Source organism: Babylonia areolata, chromosome 10 (assembly GCF_041734735.1).
Source record: "Babylonia areolata isolate BAREFJ2019XMU chromosome 10, ASM4173473v1, whole genome shotgun sequence".
Lineage (NCBI taxonomy): Eukaryota > Metazoa > Mollusca > Gastropoda > Neogastropoda > Buccinidae > Babylonia > Babylonia areolata.
In genome coordinates, this window is record NC_134885.1 from 45,376,811 (window position 1) to 45,400,162 (window position 23,352).

General features: G+C 41.1%; 1 protein-coding gene and 1 long non-coding RNA gene across 3 annotated transcripts in view; one reads left to right on the top strand and one right to left on the bottom strand.

The window, feature by feature from the left end:
- The window catches only part of LOC143287040 (U1 small nuclear ribonucleoprotein C-like), a 40,777-nt gene extending 22,595 nt beyond the window's left edge, over window positions 1–18,182 (top strand). Inside the window, exons 5-6 of one of the 2 annotated variants that reach the window (XM_076595065.1) lie at window positions 4,468–4,572; window positions 15,057–18,182. In XM_076595065.1, the coding sequence (XP_076451180.1) occupies window positions 4,468–4,572; window positions 15,057–15,166 (215 nt within the window). In that variant the 3' untranslated portion in view covers window positions 15,167–18,182. The remainder of the gene's footprint in view (window positions 1–4,467; window positions 4,573–15,056) is intronic. The other variant, XM_076595066.1, reaches the window with a different exon arrangement.
- On the bottom strand, window positions 15,232–19,123 carry LOC143287042 (uncharacterized). The gene is made up of 2 exons (XR_013055904.1): window positions 18,251–19,123; window positions 15,232–18,187 (listed from the first exon to the last, which is right to left on the bottom strand). It is a non-coding gene; the product is annotated as an uncharacterized LOC143287042 (long non-coding RNA).
- Window positions 19,124–23,352: the final 4,229 nt, after the last annotated feature.

Genomic DNA, 23,352 nt, shown 5'->3' on the forward strand with positions numbered 1-23,352 from the left:
TGTTGGTACAAGAGACCCTAAGGGAATAGTACATTATTTCCAGATACACAGTGATGGGATATGTTGTCACATGAGACCCGAAGGGAATAGTACATTATTTCCAGATACACAGTGATGGGATCTGTTGGTACAAGAGACCCTAAGGGAATAGTACATTATTTCCAGATACACAGTGATGGGATCTGTTGGTACAAGAGACCCTAAGGGAATAGTACATTATTTCCAGATACACAGTGATGGGATCTGTTGGTACAAGAGACCCTAAGGGAATAGTACATTATTTCCAGATACACAGTGATGGGATATGTTGTCACATGAGACCCCAAGGGAATAGTACATTATTTCCAGATACACAGTGATGGGATCTGTTGGTACAAGAGACCCTAAGGGAATAGTACATTATTTCCAGATACACAGTGATGGGATATGTTGTCACATGAGACCCCAAGGGAATAGTACATTATTTCCAGATACACAGTGATGGGATATGTTGTCACAAGAGACCCTAAGGGAATAGTACATTATTTCCAGATACACAGTGATGGGATCTGTTGTTACAAGAGACCCTAAGGGAATAGTACATTATTTCCAGATACACAGTGATGGGGCATGTTGTTACAAGAGACCCTAAGGGAATAGTACATTATTTCCAGATACACAGTGATGGGATCTGTTGTTACAAGAGACCCTAAGGGAATAGTACATTATTTCCAGATACACAGTGATGGGATCTGTTGGTACAAGAGACCCTAAGGGAATAGTACATTATTTCAAGCTACACAAGACAAAGACAATACCCTTTCTTTCGTTTTATTAAAAATCAAGGAGACAAAAAAGGTAACTTCTTTCGAATGAATGTCGAAAGACAGCATTCCATGCTACCCGCTTCCATGGCCCAAACAGGCATCAGTGGTAGATACAAATAACATTTGTGCATGTATATGTGTGCACCTGCATAAACATGTGTATGTCATGTGTGTATGTTAAGACATTTTTACTCTTTTGGTGGTTTTTCTGTTTCTTTTCTGCCTGAGACGTGGGAGTTGCTTTACAGACAGTTTTTTTGTTTTATACACCTGTTGTTATGAGTGTTATATATGATTGTGTTGTGTTCAGGGTTTTTATTATGTAATCATATATATGATTGTGTTGTATTCAGGGTTTTTATTATGTAATCATCTGGTAAAATACTTTGTGGAATAGTGATCATCAGAGAAAGAAGCATCTTCCAAGTTCATGTGCATGAGTATGAGTGTACTTAACCTAATGTTCTTTTCCAGATTTTCCTTTGTTTGGGGGTTGTTTTTTTTCTTCACATTCTTCAGGATGTACATTGACAGTGTTTTTGGCCCTGATGTTGTCCTGTGTGGTCAGCTGGACAATAAGCCAAAATGACAGAACTATGATAGATGTTTTCAGCAGTCGGTACTATGATAGATGTTTTCAGCAATCCGTTGTTTAAAAAACAGCATTGCTTCTTCTTTGTTTATGAGTTGTAATTCTCATGTTCACAAGGCATCAGAATGGTCTGCAGATCTGTGTATTTCAGAGGATTGGGGGACCGACAACCACGGTTTCGGCTCGGGAAGCTGTCGACTCAATTTTTAATGTAGCGCAGTCTTATTCTCAAATGGTATTCTTAAACAGCTTGTTCTTATTTTGAGCATATATGGTATTCTTTAACGGCTAGTTCTGTTTTTGAGCACTTCCTGCAAACAAGTGTAGGCACCATCTTTATCAATGGCGTTGTCCCTTTACCAGGGTCTGGGTGGCCCCTGGACTGCTGCCTTCTCCAGAGGATTGGACTTCGAGGTGTTCTGATGCCTGGTTCACTTGTATGGACATGTGGGCTTTTCCTGTATGTCTGTTCTTTCTGATACCTGGTTCACTGTTGTGGACATGTGGGCTTTTCCTGTATGTCTGTTCTTTCTGATACCTGGTTCATTGGTATGGACATGTGGGCTTTTCCTGTATGTCTGTTCTTTCTGATGCCTGGTTCACTGGTATGGACATGTGGGCTTTTCCTGTATGTCTGTTCTTTCTGATGGCTGGTTCACTGGTATGGACATGTGGGCTTTTCCTGTATGTCTGTTCTTTCTGATGGCTGGTTCACTGGTATGGACATGTGGGCTTTTCCATGTATGTCTGTTCTTTCTGATGGCTGGTTCACTGGTATGGACATGTGGGCTTTTCCTGTATGTCTGTTCTTTCTGATGGCTGGTTCACTGGTATGGACATGTGGGCTTTTCCATGTATGTCTGTTCTTTGCCCTGCCACCAAGGCAGCCATATTCAGTTTTTTGGGGAACAACAGTTGTTCATTGAGGAGATCTTGTGTTTGCACTCTGTTTTTACAGTGGTTCAGTGAGGAGAACTTGTGTTTACACTGTTTTTACAGTGGTTCAGTGAGGAGAACTTGTGTTTGCACTCTGTTTTTACAGTGGTTCAGTGAGGAGAACATGTGTTTCTACTCTGTTTTTACAGTGATTCAGTGAGGAGAACTTGTGTTTGCACTCTGTTTTTACAGTGGTTCAGTGAGGAGAACTTGTGTTTACACTGTTTTTACAGTGGTTCAGTGAGGAGAACTTGTGTTTGCACTCTGTTTTTACAGTGGTTCAGTGAGGAGAACATGTGTTTCTACTCTGTTTTTACAGTGATTCAGTGAGGAGAACTTGTGTTTGCACTCTGTTTTTACAGTGGTTCAGTGAGGAGAACTTGTGTTTGCACTGTTTTTACAGTGGTTCAGTGAGGAGAACTTGTGTTTGCACTCTGTTTTTACAGTGGTTCAGTGAGGAGAACATGTGTTTCCACTCTGTTTTTACAGTGGTTCAGTGAGGAGAACTTGTGTTTACACTGTTTTTACAGTGGTTCAGTGAGGAGAACTTGTGTTTGCACTGTTTTTACAGTGGTTCAGTGAGGAGAACTTGTGTTTGCACTGTTTTTACAGTAGTTCAGTGAGGAGAACTTGTGTTTGTACTGTTTTTACAGTGGTTCAGTGAGGAGAACTTGTGTTTCCTCTGTTTTTACAGTGGTTCAGTGAGGAGAACTTGTGTTTCCTCTGTTTTTACAGTGGTTCAGTGAGGAGAACTTGTGTTTGCACTGTTTTTACAGTAGTTCAGTGAGGAGAACTTGTGTTTCCTCTGTTTTTACAGTGGTTCAGTGAGGAGAACTTGTGTTTGTACTGTTTTTACAGTGGTTCAGTGAGGAGAACTTGTGTTTGTACTGTTTTTACAGTGGTTCAGTGAGGAGAACTTGTGTTTGTATTGTTTTTACAGTGGTTCAGTGAGGAGAACATGTGTTTCCTCTGTTTTTACAGTGGTTCAGTGAGGAGAACTTGTGTTTCCACTCTGTTTTTACAGTGGTTCAGTGAGGAGAACTTGTGTTTCCTCTGTTTTTACAGTGGTTCAGTGAGGAGAACTTGTGTTTACACTGTTTTTACAGTGGTTCAGTGAGGAGAACTTGTGTTTGCACTGTTTTTACAGTGGTTCAGTGAGGAGAACATGTGTTTCCTCTGTTTTTACAGTGGTTCAGTGAGGAGAACATGTGTTTCCACTCTGTTTTTACAGTGGTTCAGTGAGGAGAACTTGTGTTTCCTCTGTTTTTACATTGGTTCAGTGAGCAGAACTTGTGTTTGCACTGTTTTTACAGTGGTTCAGTGAGGAGAACTTGTGTTTGCACTGTTTTTACAGTGGTTCAGTGAGGAGAACTTGTGTTTCCTCTGTTTTTACAGTGGTTCAGTGAGGAGAACTTGTGTTTGCACACTGCTTTTACAGTGATTCAGTGAGGAGAACTTGTGTTTGCACTGTTTTTACAGTGGTTCAGTGAGGAGAACTTGTGTTTGCACACTGTTTTTACAGTGGTTCAGTGAGGAGAACTTGTGTTTGCACTGTTTTTACAGTGGTTCAGTGAGGAGAACTTGTGTTTCCTCCTTTTTTTACAGTGGTTCAGTGAGGAGAACTTGTGTTTACACTGTTTTTACAGTGGTTCAGTGTGGAGAACTTGTGTTTACACTGTTTTTACAGTGGTTCAGTGAGGAGAACTTGTGTTTGCACTGTTTTTACAGTGGTTCAGTGAGGAGAACTTGTGTTTACATTGTTTTTACAGTGGTTCAGTGAGGAGAACTTGTGTTTCCACTCTGTTTTTACAGTGGTTCAGTGAGGAGAACATATGTTTCCACTCTGTTTTTACAGTGGTTCAGTGAGGAGAACTTGTGTTTGCACTGTTTTTACAGTGGTTCAGTGAGGAGAACTTGTGTTTGCACACTGTTTTTACAGTTGTTCAGTGAGGAGAACTTGTGTTTGCACACTGTTTTTACAGTTGTTCAGTGAGGAGAACTTGTGTTTACACTGTTTTTACAGTGGTTCAGTGAGGAGAACTTGTGTTTACACTGTTTTTACAGTGGTTCAGTGAGGAGAACTTGTTTACACTGTTTTTACAGTGGTTTAATGAAGAGAACTTGTGTTTGCAGCTGCTCCAGCTCCACCAGTGCCGGCGCCAGGCGGTCCAATGATGGGACCAGGTGGTCCAATGGGACCAGGACCAGGTCCAATGGGTCCAGGACCTATGATGCCAGGTAAGACAGCGATAGTCTGTTGTCGACATGTTTGTCTGTACCTGAGCAGTTGGGTGGGTCAAGGCTTGGGAAAATGTGTAGACGACAGTTCGGCTTTAACCAGTAGAGTGCATATAAGACGTCAGCTGACGTCCTACAAAAAGTATTGCCATAGTGCCTATAAGATGTCCACTGACGTCCTGCATATGTTCTGATTTTTACTTCATTGGAGTTTGGTTCAATTCACATAAACAGACTCTGAACACTTAGTTAGATGTGTCTGGATTATAAAAACACTATTTAAATGAACTTACATCAGTAGAAGACCTCTTTCTACTCAATAATAATTTGCTAACTGACCACGTGATACGCGCGTGGAAAAGGGGGTTGCATCATGTGTAAACAAATGCATTGAAAACTGTGTCCAGTAAAGCAAATAGTCACAGTCAGCAGTTTTACACAATTCTGAAAGCTTTTGTGATTATGGACAGCTTTCGTGGTGGAGAAGGATCTCTCTTGTCTGATAATTGGTTTGAAAACGAAGGTGATTGACAACAACAGTTATGAAACTGACAGCCCATTTGATGGTAATTCAGTCCATCCATCCAATCTGACAGCATTTTAAACAACTGGCTATGACTGACAGACTATGTACAGCCAGTGTTGGAAGAAGAGAAGGAGAGGGAGAGGAGTGGTGTAAGACGATAGGTCGAATGCCAGCCAGAGGTCATCAAGGGGGCGTGGCTTTTGGGAAGAGTGTACTCACATTTCAAAGCAGACGGAAGGCAATCGACAACTGCCAATACCCCATGGTTTTCACGAAATGTAGTGCTGAACCTGCACTGGCCGTGAAACACGCGCTTTTTGTTTTTAATGCTTTTTTCCCCCTGCTGAATCAGAGGAAATATACTTGTTTGAAGAGGTGGCAAGCCGGATGCACAGCAGACACTTTAATCGGCCCACGTGCAACTTGAAAGGAGTGAATGTCATCAAAGAACTTCACCCTCTCACTTGCAAACGCTCTTTGCTGTCAAAAAGCTTGCCAGTTCAGTTTCTGTGACTGTGATTGACCTTTTACATTGACTTTACTCACTTTTGTCATTGTTGGGACAGTGATTCACTTACATGTCTGCAAGAGCTGTGATTTGTTTTCATAAGCTTATAGCCTATTTTAATTTCTTCTACAGGTATAATCTGACAATAGGCTTGCTATTTCCAGCTGTATTTTGTTTCTTTTCTTTATGGATGTCATTATGTAGAGGTGGAAATAGACTTTTTTGTTGCACAAAAATTATTATCTTGACTTCACATGCCAGAACAGTTACCTACAATCAACCGAATTGGGAGAAAAAAAAGCCCAGAAGCACAATCTACACTCATTTTCCTTCACAAAAACGTTTACTTTGTATCTGTATCGCCCATAGCTTTTGTGCTAGAATTTTTTGTGATTCATCATCCCCGAATCCTCAGAATTCCCTGGCACTTTAGTTTTAACCTTTTGTTTGTTTTGTTGAAAATATTACTCAGTGTTTTCTATTGCAGTTATCATGATAAATTCTGATAATGATAAGAATTTTTTTAAATTATGTTAGCTTTTTTTTTTTTTTTTTAGCCAAGAACACTGTTTCAATGTTGTTTTTTTGGGGGGGGGGTTTCATGCACAACTTGCTTTCGGTGCTGTTTCAATAAATTTCAGTGATTTCAGTTCAGTTCCAGTGATTCTGAATGGCATCATATAATTTGCTACTGAAAAGTGTAACCATAGAACTGTTACATTATTGGGATCAACAGATCCATTTTGTGAGGAGTGGTAAAAAGAACTGAAAGAGGAACAGGAAAAGTGAAATGTTGCTGTGGTTTTGAAAGATTAGCGAATGTCAGTGCTGTGGAGTGGACTAATCCAACTTGAAAAGTTGAAACTGTGAGTGTGATAGTTGAATCATGTATCTCTTATTATCAGGCCTGTTTATCAGATGGCTTCACACTGTGTGATAGTTGAATCATGTATCTCTTATTATCAGGCCTGTTTATCAGATGGCTTCACACTGTGTGATAGTTGGATCATGTATCTCTTATTATCAGGCCTGTTTATCAGATGGCTTCACACTGTGTGATAGTTGAATCATGTATCTCTTATTATCAGGCCTGTTTATCAGATGGCTTCACTTTAAAGAGCAGGAAATGGGGGAAAAAGTGTGATGCACATCCTTTTGCTTAGCAGAACAAATGAAGCAGCAGCAGGTTGGAAGCATTTATCAGCCAGGCTTTGAAAAACCTGACGATAAGGCAGAACACAAGTGGGTCATTTCACTCCACTCTAACCTTGGAACCATTGCTGTGTTCAGCTGTTGTGGTGTACTGAACTCTGAACACATTTCTTTGGTCAGCTGTTGTGGTGTACTGAACTCTGAACACGTTTCTTTGGTCAGCTCTTGTGGTGTACTGAACTCTGAACACATTTCTTTGGTCAGCTGTTGTGGTGTACTGAACTCTGAACACATTTCTTTTGTCAGCTGTTGTGGTGTACTGAACTCTGAACACATTTCTTTGGTCAGCTGTTGTGGTGTACTGAACTCTAAACACATTTCTTTGGTCAGCTGTTGTGGTGTACTGAACTCTAAACACATTTCTTTGGTCAGCTGTTGTGGTGTACTGAACTCTGAACACATTTCTTTGGTCAGCTGTTGTGGTGTACTGAACTCTGAACACAATTCTTTGGTCAGCTGTTGTGGTGTACTGAACTCTGAACACATTTCTTTGGTCAGCTGTTGTGGTGTACTGAACTCTGAACACATTTCTTTGGTCAGCTGTTGTGGTGTACTGAACTCTGAACACATTTCTTTGGTCAGCTGTTGTGGTGTACTGAACTCTGAACACATTTCTTTGGTTGTTGTCAGCTGTTGTGGTGTACTGAACTCTGAACACATTTCTTTGGTCAGCTGTTGTGGTGTACTGAACTCTGAACACATTTCTTTGGTTGTTGTCAGCTGTTGTGGTGTACTGAACTCTGAACACATTTCTTTGGTTGTTGTCAGCTGTTGTGGTGAACTGAACTCTAAACACATTTCTTTGGTCAGCTGTTGTGGTGTACTGAACTCTGAACACATTTCTTTGGTTGTTGTCAGCTGTTGTGGTGAACTGAACTCTAAACACATTTCTTTGGTCAGCTGTTGTGGTGTACTGAACTCTGAACACATTTCTTTGGTTGTTGTCAGCTGTTCTAGTGTACTGAACTCTGAACACATTTCTTTGGTTGTTGTCAGCTGTTGTGGTGTACTGAACTCTGAACACATTTCTTTGGTTGTTGTCAGCTGTTGTGGTGTACTGAACTCTGAACACATTTCTTTGGTTGTTGTCAGCTGTTGTGGTGTACTGAACTCTGAACACATTTCTTTGGTTGTTGTCAGCTGTTGTGGTGTACTGAACTCTGAACACATTTCTTTGGTCAGCTGTTGTGGTGTACTGAACTCTAAACACATTTCTTTGGTCAGCTGTTGTGGTGTACTGAACTCTGAACACATTTCTTTGGTCAGCTGTTGTGGTGTACTGAACTCTGAACACATTTCTTTTGTCAGCTGTTGTGGTGTACTGAACTCTAAACACATTTCTTTGGTCAGCTGTTGTGGTGTACTGAACTCTGAACACATTTCTTTTGTCAGCTGTTGTGGTGTACTGAACTCTGAACACAATTCTTTGGCTGTTGTCAGCTGTTGTGGTGTACTGAACTCTGAACACATTTCTTTGGTCAGCTGTTGTGGTGAACTGAACTCTGAACACATTTCTTTAGTTGTTGTCAGCTGTTGTGGTGTACTGAACTCTGAACACATTTCTTTGGTTGTTGTCAGCTGTTCTAGTGTACTGAACTCTCTCAACACAATTCTTTGGTTGTTGTCAGCTGTTGTGGTGTACTGAACTCTGAACACAATTCTTTGGTTGTTGTCAGCTGTTGTGGTGTACTGAACTCTGAACACATTTCTTTGGTTGTTGTCAGCTGTTGTGGTGAACTGAACACTGAACACATTTCTTTGGTTGTTGTCAGCTGTTGTGGTGTACTGAACTCTGAACACATTTCTTTGGTCAGCTGTTGTGGTGTACTGAACTCTGAACACAATTCTTTGGTTGTTGTCAGCTGTTGTGGTGTACTGAACTCTGAACACAATTCTTTGGTTGTTGTCAGCTGTTGTGGTGAACTGAACTCTGAACACAATTCTTTGGTTGTTGTCAGCTGTTGTGGTGTACTGAACTCTGAACTCTGAACACATTTCTTTGGTTGTTGTCAGCTGTTGTGGTGTACTGAACTCTGAACACAATTCTTTGGTTGTTGTCAGCTGTTGTGGTGTACTGAACTCTGAACACAATTCTTTGGTTGTTGTCAGCTGTTGTGGTGAACTGAACTCTGAACACAATTCTTTGGTTGTTGTCAGCTGTTGTGGTGTACTGAACTCTGAACACAATTCTTTGGTTGTTGTCAGCTGTTGTGGTGTACTGAACACTGAACACATTTCTTTGGCTGTTGTCAGCTGTTCTAGTGTACTGAACTCTGAACACATTTCTTTGGTTGTTGTCAGCTGTTGTGGTGTACTGAACTCTGAACACAATTCTTTGGTTGTTGTCAGCTGTTGTGGTGAACTGAACTCTGAACACATTTCTTTGGTTGTTGTCAGCTGTTGTGGTGTACTGAACTCTGAACACATTTCTTTGGTTGTTGTCAGCTGTTGTGGTGAACTGAACACTGAACACAATTCTTTGGTTGTTGTCAGCTGTTCTAGTGTACTGAACTCTGAACACATTTCTTTGGTTGTTGTCAGCTGTTGTGGTGTACTGAACACTGAACACATTTCTTTGGTTGTTGTCAGCTGTTGTGGTGTACTGAACTCTCTGAACACATTTCTTTGGCTGTTGTCAGCTGTTGTGGTGTACTGAACTCTGAACTCTGAACACATTTCTTTGGTTGTTGTAAGCTGTTGTGGTGTACTGAACTCTGAACACAATTCTTTGGTTGTTGTCAGCTGTTGTGGTGTACTGAACTCTGAACACAATTCTTTGGTTGTTGTCAGCTGTTGTGGTGTACTGAACTCTGAACACATTTCTTTGGTTGTTGTCAGCTGTTGTGGTGTACTGAACTCTGAACACATTTCTTTGGTTGTTGTCAGCTGTTGTGGTGTACTGAACTCTGAACACAATTCTTTGGTTGTTGTCAGCTGTTGTGGTGAACTGAACTCTGAACACAATTCTTTGGTTGTTGTCAGCTGTTGTGGTGAACTGAACTCTGAACACAATTCTTTGGTTGTTGTCAGCTGTTGTGGTGTACTGAACTCTGAACACAATTCTTTGGTTGTTGTCAGCTGTTGTGGTGAACTGAACTCTGAACACAATTCTTTGGTTGTTGTCAGCTGTTCTAGTGTACTGAACTCTCTGAACACATTTCTTTGGTTGTTGTCAGCTGTTGTGGTGTACTGAACTCTGAACACATTTCTTTGGTTGTTGTCAGCTGTTCTAGTGTACTGAACTCTCTGAACACATTTCTTTGGTTGTTGTCAGCTGTTGTGGTGTACTGAACTCTGAACACATTTCTTTGGTTGTTGTCAGCTGTTGTGGTGTACTGAACTCTCTGAACACATTTCTTTGGCTGTTGTCAGCTGTTGTGGTGTACTGAACTCTGAACACATTTCTTTGGTTGTTGTCAGCTGTTCTAGTGTACTGAACTCTGAACACATTTCTTTGGTTGTTGTCAGCTGTTGTGGTGTACTGAACTCTGAACTCTGAATACATTTCTTTGGTTGTTTGTTTCCATCATGTGTGTGTGTGTGTGTGTGTGTGTGTGTGTGTGTGTGTATTCTCCATTTTATTTGATGTCTGATGTAATTTTTTGTTTTTGAAGGTGTGCCATTTTGCTGATATTTTCAATGGGATAAAAAAAAGTGTGCCATTTTGCTGATATTTTCAGTGGGATCAAAAAGTGTGCCATTTGCTGATATTTTCACTCGGATCAAAAGTGTGCTATTTTTGTGATATTTTCAGTGGGATCAAAAGTGTGCCACTTTGCTGATATTTTCACTGGGATCAAAAGTGTGCCATTTTGCTGATATTTTCACTGGGATCAAAAAGTGTGCCATTTTGCTGATATTTTCACTGGGATCAAAAAGTGCCATTTTCCTGATATTTTCACTGGGATCAAAAAGTGCCATTTTGCTGATATTTTCACTGGGATCAAAAGTGTGCCATTTTGCTGATATTTTCACTGGGATCAAAAGTGTGCCATTTAAAGGTGTGCCATTTTGCTGATATTTTCACTGGGATCAAAAAGTGCCATTTCGCTGATATTTTCATTGGGATCAAAAAGTGCCATTTTGCTGATATTTTCACTGGGATCAAAAGTGTGCCATTTTGCTGATATTTTCACTGGGATCAAAAGTGTGCCATTTTGCTGATATTTTCACTGGGATCAGAGGGAGCAGAAGGAATGTGGGGAGAAGAAAAGGGGAACTGAGAAATGGGTCAGTTTCCCGAAACAGGTACCATTTGTGTTACATGGGGGTCCAAAATTAAAATTCCTATTTTGCCTTCAAAACTCATCACACACTGTAGATTATGACTTTATCCTTCCCTCTATAAGTGAATTGGAACGAGATTGATTTTTTAAATATTATTTTATATGGTGTTGTTTATGGCATGTGTCACGAGTCTTGGTTGTAATGTTGACACAAAACTGTACTGCAGTGTAGTTAATTTAACTATTCTGTTTGGTCCAGTGAATATCAAAACTGATAACAAGTGCTGACTATCACATTTGACATCAATAGGAACAGGTTTTAGTAAACCACTAGCAAGTATGTTCTACATCTTAATATGCAGCCCCTTCTAGAACCTTTGACAGGAATTGTAGGTTTGACACTGGTCTATAGTGCTTCAAATAATTGGGATCAAGATTTGACTTTTTCAACAGAGGTGTGACAATAGCATGTTTGAATGAAGGATGCACAACTCCTGAAGACAAAGACTGATTAATAACATCTGTAATGACAGGGGTCAGTTCATCCAGGCATTCGTACAACACAGATGCTGGGATGGGATCCAGAGCACATGACTTGCATGGTGCACTAACTAAGATGTTTTTCACTTGAGCTTCTGTGACAGGCTTGAAATCACACACTGAGATGCCAGCAAAGACACTGAACTCTGGTGTGCCTCCTGACTGGTCCAGTTCACGCCTTGTCTGTTCAATCTTGTTCGCAAAGAACTCACTAAAGGCATCAGGCAGTTCTTTTGCTGGGATACAGTTAGGTAGAGTCTTGTCCTTTGCTTTGCCTGTAAGCTGACCGACAACCTGAAAAAGACCCCTGCTCGAAGTACACTCTTGTAGATATCTTAGTGCTGATGTACTGAGCTTTGGCATCGCGAATCAATCTCTTGACCTTTTCTCTGTGATACACAAACATCTGTCTGTGGACTGTAAGTCTTGATTTTCTCCACCACCGTTCAGTACGGCGTTGCTCTTGTTTGTCATGCTTCACTTGCAGTGTTAGCCAAGAAAGCGTTTGATATCAACCCTGACTCCTGGGAGAAATCTGCTGTGGACCGTGACAAATGGCGCGCTGCTGTGCACAAAGGCGCCAAGTTGTGCGAGGCCAACAGGACTGCTGCAGCTGTTCAGAAGAGGCAGGCCAGAAAGTCACGGGCAAACAAGCTCCCTGACAATGATATGCCTGTCTTTGTCTGCCACAACTGTCAGTGAACATTTTGTGCGCAGATTGGACTATTCAGCCATTTGCGCATTCTCAGATAGATTCATGAGCATCCCCCCCACCACACCACCCTCCCCCCATCCCCCAGCTGAATGGATACACACCACCAGCCAAGGAGCTGAAGGGTGGTCCGTCACACGTGGTGTGGTGAGGGGAGCTGAAGGGTGGTCCATCACACGTGGTGTGGTGAGGGGAGCTGAAGGATGGTCCGTCACGCATCGTGTGATGAGGGGAGCTGAAGGGTGGTCCATCACACGTCGTGTGGTGAGGGGAGCTGAAGGGTGGTCCATCACGCATCATGTGGTGAGGGGAGCTGAAGGATGGTCCGTCACACGTGGTGTGGTGAGGGGAGCTGAAGGATGGTCCGTCACACGTGGTGTGGTGAGGGGAGCTGAAGGATGGTCCGTCACGCGTTGTGTAGGGGAGCTGAAGGATGGTCCGTCACGCGTTGTGTAGGGGAGCTGAAGGGTGGTCCGTCACGCGTTGTGTAGGGGAGCTGAAGGGTGGTCCGTCACACGTGGTGTGGTGAGGGGAGCTGAAGGGTGGTCCGTCACACGTGGTGTGGTGAGGGGAGCTGAAGGATGGTCCGTCACACGTGGTGTGGTGAGGGGAGCTGAAGGATGGTCCGTCACACGTTGTGTAGGGGAGCTGAAGGGTGGTCCGTCACACGTGGTGTGGTGAGGGGAGCTGAAGGATGGTCCGTCACACGTTGTGTAGGGGAGCTGAAGGGTGGTCCGTCACACGTGGTGTGGTGAGGGGAGCTGAAGGATGGTCCGTCACACGTGGTGTGGTGAGGGGAGCTGAAGGGTGGTCCGTCACACGTGGTGTGGTGAGGGGAGCTGAAGGATGGTCCGTCACGCGTTGTGTGGTGAGGGGAGCTGAAGGGTGGTCCGTCACACGTGGTGTGGTGAGGGGAGCTGAAGGATGGTCCGTCACGCGTTGTGTGGTGAGGGGAGCTGAAGGGTGGTCCGTCACACGTGGTGTGGTGAGGGGAGCTGAAGGGTGGTCCGTCACACGTGGTGTGGTGAGGGGAGCTGAAGGGTGGTCCGTCACGCGTTGTGTAGGGGAGCTGAAGGATGGTCCGTCACGCGTTGTGTAGGGGAGCTGAAGGGTGGTCCGTCACGCGTTGTGTAGGGGAGCTGAAGGATGGTTCGTCACGCGTTGTGTGATGAGGGGAGCTGAAGGATGGTCCGTCACGCGTTGTGTAGGGGAGCTGAAGGGTGGTCCGTCACGCGTTGTGTAGGGGAGCTGAAGGGTGGTCCGTCACGCGTTGTGTAGGGGAGCTGAAGGATGGTTCGTCACGCGTTGTGTGATGAGGGGAGCTGAAGGATGGTCCATCACGTGTTGTGTGGTGAGGGGAGCTGAAGGATGGTCCGTCACGCGTTGTGTGGTGAGGGGAGCGTGCTTGTCCATGACTTCTTGCAAGCCCTGGTTGTAGTCTGCCACAGGGTCATGTGAACCAAACTGGAGCGCCGTGACATCAGCTTTTAGGGCCGCCATATCCACTGCATGCAGGTTTCGTGAAGTCACTGTGCGCTTGTTGAGACCAGGTTTCTTGAGGTTCAAAGAGAAGGTCACAGGGTAGTGGTCTGAAACTAACTCATCAGACACAAAAAGTTCTAGAATGGCATCCAGTTTACTTTCACCCAGTATCAGCCATTCCACAGTGTGTCCCTTCTTTTGTGTTGCCTTGGTGATAAGTTGGGTCATGGCATGTATTTCAAGAAGAGTCTTCATTTTTTTCACATTGCTGTTCGTGGGGCAGTCATGGTGAAAGTTAAAGTCGCCCAAAAGGACAACTTCAATACTTGCTGATGAGAGAGAATCCAAGAGTTGTGGGAATTCCAGTCCAAGAGAAATCTAGGTTGTAACTCAAGTTGTTGACACTAACCTAACAATCACACTTTAAAATGTTTAAAACAACATATTTGTTGTTTTTAGTTTGTGTCACAGATTCCTGTTAGTATGAAATCAGTCAAGTCTTTTGTATATATTTGTATTTATCTGCATGGAAGTTTTGACAACCTATGTGTTGACTCCTTGGGTTGCAACCACTATGTGAATTTTTTAAGGTTAATTGTTTTCTAACAGCTGTGTGCTTTTCATAATAATTATATTATAATGTGCATATAGACTTTTACTTTCAACACAACACTTTCAAATGATAATATTTTGTTAATTAGATTTGCCATTTTTATTCATCATTCACAAAAACAAACTGATGCAGAACTTCATGTAACAAAATGACGGCAGAAATTGTTGATTTCACACATTCTCACCTTTTTTCACCCAGGTTGAAGATCTACAATGTTTTTGTTGTTCATAGTGTTTATTCAGTGCATGTTTTGTAAAATTAAAGTAATTGTGTGTTAAATAAAACAAAGGTGCAAGTAATGTACACATTCAATGAACCCCCCCGCCCCACTGGTACCCGTTTCGGGAGACTGACCTAAAAACCAGTTGATGAAAAAAAACAACAATAAAACAAAAGCAAAAAAAAAAATAAATAAATAAAAAAAGGTCAAACAGCTTACACATTGCTCTGCTTTAAATTCACATGCTTAAACATTGTTATACATTGCAACTAACAAATAACTCTGCTTTATATCAAGATTCTAAAACATTGTCCTGCATTGCAATTTTAGAAGGGCTAAATGTCTCCTCTCCTCTCTCAGATGTGCATTGCAGCAACATTTGGAGAGCTGTGTAATTAAATGTATCTCTTCCCCTGACTAATAATTCGTGGACTGCTTCACCAAGCGTTGTTTCCAGGTATGCGGCCACCGATGGGGCCTCCGATGGGGCCTCCGATGATGGTGCCCATGGGGATGAGGCCGCCCATGATGGGAGGGCCTGTACGACCAAGGTGAACAACCACAGGCGCAGGGAGGAGAACACACACTCTGGCTCTGACAGCACACACACAGGCGCATGCTCTTTTTTTTTCTTTTTCTTTTTTTGCTGCTGTTCTGAGAAACCCTTGTTCAGCTCTATCGGCAGAAGACATGCAATGGAGCTTTTTGTGTTTGAGTTTTGTTTTTCAGGATTGTTTAAAAAGTTTTTTTTTTCATTGATTTTGCTGTTTTCCTTATATATTTTTAATGTTCATTTTCTTTATTTTTTTCTTCTTTTTGCTGTGTACAAAAGTATTGTGCAGAGGCTGTATTATTATATCAGAATGTACTTTGAGAAAAATGTAAATCTTTTGTCGTGTTCTAAAGAGCTTCAGGTCTGGTAATATAAATCGGCATGTGTTCATATTGCTGTGTGTTTGTGTGTGTGGTGCCTGTGTATGTGTGGCACACATGTGTTTGAATGTGTATGTTGACATATGTGTCAGCGTCTGTGTTTATCAATATGGTTATATGTTGGTAAGCATGGGACAGTTTCTTTTTAGGTTGAATTTAAAAAAAAGGTATCAGGTAGCAAGTGATAAAAGATCATGAAAATGAAAATTTTCATCCACTATAATAATATATTAAGTTTTGATTTCAATGTCAGAGGTGATTCTTGAATGTCAGCACATGCATGTAGATCAGAAACATCACTTGGAATAGATCAGATACTTTGCAGATTATGTGTCTTGGCGTAGTTTCCTTGGTCACATGAAAGGTAAAATGCTGTTAAAGAGGGTCAAGAGCTTAGTATTTGTGTACTGTCTCTTTTTTTTCATGCAATTGCTTTCCAGTTTTTTTCTGTTTGATTACTTGCTGCCTGTTTTTTTGTTTTCAATGTTCATGTTTTGAAGTTGTTTTTAATTTTACCTCCCACTATCCAACCTTCCTTTTTTTAAATTTATTTTTGAGTTCACCATTTCACTCTAAGTTTTAATGGTAATTAATGATAATTATTATTATTCTTGTTTCCTTCTCTGCACCCCCCACCCCCCACCCCTTTATATATATATATATTTTTTTTTTTTTTGATTTAGCTGAATTGTTTGACTTTTAGGGGTTTTAATTAGAAGAAATGATAATGATAATTATTAGTATTTCTTTAGCTTGTCATGCATTGTGACCATTTTGTTTGTGAGGCATGTTTTTTTGTCAGAATGTGAAGAAGGTTTTCTCCTGCCACGCGAAATCCAACAGGTGTGTGTTGTTCAGTGAAAATAGTTGAGGATGTTATCCCAGGTGAACAGGTAGGTGGTGTGCAATGAGTGTGATCTCTCCTGCACGGTGGATCAATGGTCCACTGTCTTTTGTGAAAGTTGAGGTACTCTGACCTGATTGCATGCTTTCAGACAATGTACTCCAAGCAGTCTGCAAACACATAGACAGAGAGAGAAATTCAGTTCGATCGATTGTGGAATGGAGTCCGATTTCTTTGTTTTCTGTCCTCTTTCACTCTTGGAAATGAAATTCATTGTGAAACAAAACGTACTGATTGGTAGGTATGTAGTTTGCTGCCTTGTTTCTGTTCCGAGTCCTGTTTTATAAGGAAAGCATGTGTCTTTAAATCGTATGGAGGAGCATACAGGGCTGCTGTGGGAGAGAAAAAGAGATGTCTTATAGTAGTCTGATATTTTATAGATTGGTATCTAGTTAGATTTAATTTAAGATATTACTAAAGATTTAGATATGAAAAAATTTAAAACTTTTCTTTAACCTTGAAAAAAAACTAATACATAAACAGTTGACTTCATAATGAATTGATGTAGTTTTTGTGTGAAAAATCAAAAATTAAATTCTTGAAAAAAAACTAATACATAAACAGTTGACTTCACAATGAATTGATGTAGTTTTTGTGTGAAAAATTAAAAATTAAATTCTTGAAAAAAAAGTACTGTGCACTGTCAGCTGAGAACTTTTCGGGAAATGAAATATTCTAAAAATTAGAATATATTATTGCGACTTTTGGTGTAGAGTTTAAAACATATTTTTGTTCTGAAGATTATATTTTGACCACTTAATTTCATGCAGGTTTAAATTCTCCCCCTTTCAACATGCTTCAGTTTCTTGTTAATTCATGGTAATTTTGAATGGTTTTCTTTTCCTTCTTTTATAGACTAGAAGCTGTTTCCAGGCCCAAAGTCTTCTGCACTCCTGTGAAATTGATTCTTTGATTGTCCACACTCTGCAAGAACAGTGACTGCTGTCACATTCACTTGTGCTGTTTTCATTTGCAATCCTTGATTTTGTTCTGTTCATTACAGTTGCATTTGTTGATTAATTCTTAAAAATTCTGTTCCACTTCTGATATTGCAAACACGCATGCACACTTACACACACACAAAACATATGAGTGTAATTTTGAGTTACATAGAAAAGTAAATGCCAGAGAAGTCTCTGACATTTTGGCCACCTGTCAGCTTGCAATTGTTCAATGTTTACAGAACAGGACAGTGTTGTGGACAGACCTGACAGAACAGGACAGTGTTGTGGACAGACCTGACAGAACAGGACAGTGTTGTGGACAGACCTGACAGAACAGAGCAGTGTTGTGGACAGACCTGACAGAACAGGACAGTGTTGTGGACAGACCTGACAGAACAGGACAGTGTTGTGGACAGACCTGACAGAACAGGACAGTGTTGTGGACAGACCTGACAGAACAGGACAGTGTTGTGGACAGACCTGACAGAACAGAACAGTGTTGTGGACAGACCTGACTGAACAGGACAGTGTTGTGGACAGACCTGACTGAACAGGACAGTGTTGTGGACAGACCTGACAGAACAGAACAGGACAGTGTTGTGGACAGACCTGACAGAACAGAACAGTGTTGTGGACAGACCTGACAGAACAGAGCAGTGTTGTGGACAGACCTGACAGAACAGAGCAGTGTTGTGGACAGACCTGATAGAACAGAACAGTGTTGTGGACAGACCTGACAGAACAGGACAGTGTTGTGGACAGACCTGACAGAACAGGACAGTGTTGTGGACAGACCTGACTGAACAGAACAGAACAGAGCAGTGTTGTGGACAGAACAGGACAGTGTTGTGGACAGACCTGATAGAACAGGACAGTGCTGGTATGTCCATATATTTTTTTTGTGTGTTTTGAATTCTACTAGAGATGAAGATTATGTTATGCAGGAAAGTCTGAGAGTGTTAAGACCAAGACAGGTAGCCATTGCACACTGACAAAATCAAAGCCAAGTAGTGTGTGGCTCTCAGTACTTATTCTGTGTGTGGTACAGACATGCAGTAGTTGTAAGGTGTTGAACAAGGTGAGACTTCAAATGCAGACATGGTTTGTAGAAAACACTGGCCAAGTCATTGCTTTTGTACCAAGATGACCATTGAATGCTTAGAAAACATAATGTAACTGAGGCTTATTAATTTTGTTTTCGAAGAAAGATCAACTTCAAGGTTTAGAATGTTCACAGTAAGATGGTTTGACTATCGTGGTGACAACATTCTGGCTGTTTGGTGCAGTATCTGAAGTCTGAGCCTTGTGGCAGGTTGGGCACTGAATATAAATATGGTCAAGTGGCCTTGTGCTTTATGAGTAAGACCTTGTTCATTGAAGCTCCAAATAAGAATGGATCCTCCTGGGATGTTATCTAAAATTTTTTTTTGTTTGTTTTTTTAATTTCAGGAAAATTGCTTGTGTGTCAGGGTTGACTTTCTGTTTTAATAGGTTTATGTGTATTCTCTCAAGCGTATCAAGCGTGCACTTCTTTGGATAGAAGAGAAGGGGAGCGTTGATTAGAATTACTGGTGAATGATTGGAATGCAGAGTGTGAAGTGTGTTGTGCAATTTGTAAGAGGATAGTAAATCAGTTGTCTCATGACGTTTGTGTTTTTCATCATTTTCTTCCTTTTTTTCCTCAGTGTGGTCTGTACCTCTGCTCTGTCTACACTTTCTCTCTTCTGTCAGTGTGTGTCTGTTCTACATACACATAAAATGTGTTCACACACATGACTGCATGCATCTGAGGAGAGAGAGCACATTTGTTTCAGGGATACTGAATGCTTGTTATTTACTCAGTACTGAAAATGACATAAGATCTAGCTGATAACATAGTGTATACAATCTAAACATATTATAAAGGACCACCCCCCAACTCAGCATCGGTGGCTGTATCTTGGTGGAATGAACAATGCCAAATTACCAAAGAACCTTAACCCCTCCAACACAACCCAGCCAGTCTTGGATTCAGAAATCTTGTGCATGTGGTTTAGCCCAATTGCTCACCATCCATTTCAAGCGGTCCATAACCATCCGAGTCCTATAGTTGCTGTCTTTGAAGGGTTTTCAATATTATTAGTATTAATTGTTAGAAGTAGTTGCAGTGGTATTAGTATCATTTTGATACCTGAAACATCTGTGTAGAATTATTTTCTGTAATGCCTGCTAGTGTTGCTTTTTGCGGCTATCATGTTAAATGATAGTTGTGTTTGACTTTGACCATCAGAACAGCAGAGGAGGTAACTGCTGTCCTGACTGGGATGGTTCCCAAAGGCCAACTAGCTCCCTAGGCTGCAGCACTAAGTAATACCAGTGCAATTTTGCCTCCTAGTTTAAGAGTCAATAGTCCTTAACAAAAGACTAAGTTGTAAATGGTTTCCCACTGCAATGGAGAAACCATTGATAATACAGCTCTCACTTTGCTGTTGGCCCCAACTGTAAACTTATGTCAATCTGTGATTGAAGCTGAGTGTGTTGGGCCTTCTCATGTCATTCATTTATATTTACACGTATGGCCATCAGTCACTTTACCTTGTGATCCACACAAATACTACAGCATTTGTGAATCATTGGACTATTTTTGTTTTTCTCACACATGTAACATTAAATTTGTCACATGGTTCCAAATCAGAAACTGTAAGTCTGTATGGGATCTTCTCAGATGAGAATTATTTAAGATACATAATAAGATGGAACAACACACACATGCATGCGTGCCTACACTCTACAAATATGTATGCACACAAACACACAGATTCTCTCTCTCTCACACACACACACAATCACAGGCATACACGCAAACCCACACACATAAGCACATGGGTCTGTTCTTCTGACTACTTAGGTCACCATTCCTGAATCCTGTACATCACTCTGTGTTCTATGTTTCTGTCAAGAGGCGCTACGTATAATGACGACAGTAGTGTACAAAATAAGGCAGAACACAAGTGCAAGAGAACAGATAGAAAAGAAAAGAACATCCATGAAAGTGACTATGGCAGGTTGGGGAGTACAGTTAAAACATCACGACACACACCATTCGCAACCCTTCTAGACTATAATTTTCTAAAAATTTCTTCAAACACATAACATGCAATAAACATGAGGTCCATTAGTTGCATTCGCATATATATATGTGTGTGTGTGTGTGTGTGCGACTTAAAACACATGGACAATATATATAGTCATTAATACTAAACATGTATACCAAATCTTAAGCATTTTACGCATGTGCCATTCTTCAGACAATGTGCATGTGTACACAGGAAAATCAACTATGATTCTTGAGACAAAAAATCACAGATATGTGAATCACTGATCTTTCAAATAATATTGTGTGTCTATGCACAATTCTTTGAACAAATACAGATATTTCTGATGTATAACACATGACAGATGATATAAGGAAATCAGACAATGTAGGCATGTGTGATACTGGAGGCAAAATCACATTGTGTGATTTGATACACGCACAAAAAGCTGTGTAGACTTGATCCTCAAGATACAAATCACATTCTCCAAGTATGAAATAACATTATGAATAATATCCTTCTGTGTGCACATCTTAATATTTTTTGTGTGTATGTACATTGAACACTGAAACCAGTTATGTTTGTATGACATCTCGTCATGTCAAACATCACAGTTATGTTGGAATTATATATATATATATATATATATATATATATATATATATATATATTGTGGTCCCCTGAAGGTTTTGGTCTGTGGTTCATAGTCTTTGACTGCTATGATGCTACAACTTCTATAACAACTGCATCATTGGGAAGCCTTAGCAATGTCTTTGACTGCTATGATGCTACAACTGCATCATTGGGAAGCCTTAGCAATGTCTTTGACTGCTATGATGCTACAACTTCTATAACAACTGCATCATTGGGAAGCCTTAGCAATGTCTTTGACTGCTATGATGCTACAACTGCATCATTGGGAACCTTAGCAATGTCTTTGACTGCTATGATGCTACAACTGCATCATTGGGAACCTTAGCAATGTCTTTGACTGCTATGGTGCTACAACTGCATCATTGGGAACCTTAGCAATGTCTTTGACTGCTATGATGCTACAACTGCATCATTGGGAACCTTAGCAATGTCTTTGACTGCTATGGTGCTACAACTGTGCCATTGGGAAGCCTATGATGCTACAACTGCACCGTTGGGAAGCCTATGATGCTACAACTGCATCATTGGGAAGCCTATGATGCTACAACTGTGCCATTGGGAAGCCTATGATGCTACAACTGCGCCATTGGGAAGCCTATGATGCTACAACTGCACCGTTGGGAAGCCTATGATGCTACAGCTGTGCCATTGGGAAGCCTATGATGCTACAACTGCACCGTTGGGAAGCCTATGATGCTACAGCTGTGCCATTGGGAAGCCTATGATGCTACAACTGTGCCATTGGGAAGCCTATGATGCTACAACTGCATCATTGGGAAGCCTATGATGCTACAGCTGTGCCATTGGGAAGCCTATGATGCTACAACTGCATCATTGGGAAGCCTATGATGCTACAACTGTGCCATTGGGAAGCCTATGATGCTACAACTGTGCCATTGGGAAGCCTATGATGCTACAACTGTGCCATTGGGAAGCCTATGATGCTACAACTGTGCCATTGGGAAGCCTATGATGCTACAACTGCACCGTTGGGAAGCCTATGATGCTACAACTGTGCCATTGGGAAGCCTATGATGCTACAACTGTGCCATTGGGAAGCCTTAGCAACTTTCTTATTTTGTACAGTTGGATGTTCATGATGAACCAAGTGTTTCAGAGCATTGCCCAACAATGTGATGGGTGCATTTGGGAGACTTCATGAAATACAGGCCTTTTGGTGTACATTTAGGGGAATTTCTTGTAAACAGTGTGGGTCGTCTTATAAGCAGCTATCCCTTTTAATTTTATACTTAAGTTACACTGAGAGGTGCCTTAACTCCTGCTGTGTGCAAAAACCAAACAATTGATGTACGTGCGTGTGTGTGTGCGTGTTTGATGCAGTACATGAAAACTCAGCAAGCTATTCTTAGCTACGCACAAAAACATGTCATACGGGTCAAAATGATGAAAATTGAGATTTTTACAAATTTCGCATCTTTGAAGTCTAATCTTTGCTGTCGATAAGTATTTTTAGAATAAAACTGCCTGAAACTAGTATTTATAATGTTTCCAAGTGCATGTGCTATTGGTACTGCTGTACACATATACACACACACACAAGTAAGGAGAAGAAAAAAAAGCCAACATCTGTTTCTACTGAAAACTGATCACCATCAAAGACAACATAGTCAAGCCTACGCAAGAGGATTACAGTGGCCTAATTTCAGACTTGATTGCCAAGGTAGAGGTAGCCCTCAAGAGCCATACCAAATGCAGTCATGCTAAGGTTGCCCTATATTCATATATGTAGATAGAGAGAGAGAGAGAGAGAGAGAGAGAGAATCAAATGTGTAATGTTTTTCGATAGATCAAGCAAATATAAAAATGTAATTATTATTTTCAAAAGCAGTTGTTAATTTCTATATGTATCTGAACATGAAAATATGACACCTCAATCAGACGGGATCACATACCTGGACTTTCACAATGGCACACATAATTTTGAAACAAAAAGAATGTACATGTGCCCCAGAATAACATCCCAAATCTCTCTAACATCTTGTTCATACATCATTTATCATGCAAACATTCTGAAAAGTGCAATTTGAGTGAAATGTCAAAGAAAAAAAAAGAAAGATGGGATTGTCAGTGTTACTCTGTTGCATTTTTTTTTTTTTTTCAATGCTTCAGTGGCAGACCCGACAAATAGATATGTAGTCATTGGGCTACAGCACACCATCTGTGGTTTCCAGTGGAACATGTTGTCATGTACTTAATTATGTATTGTATTCC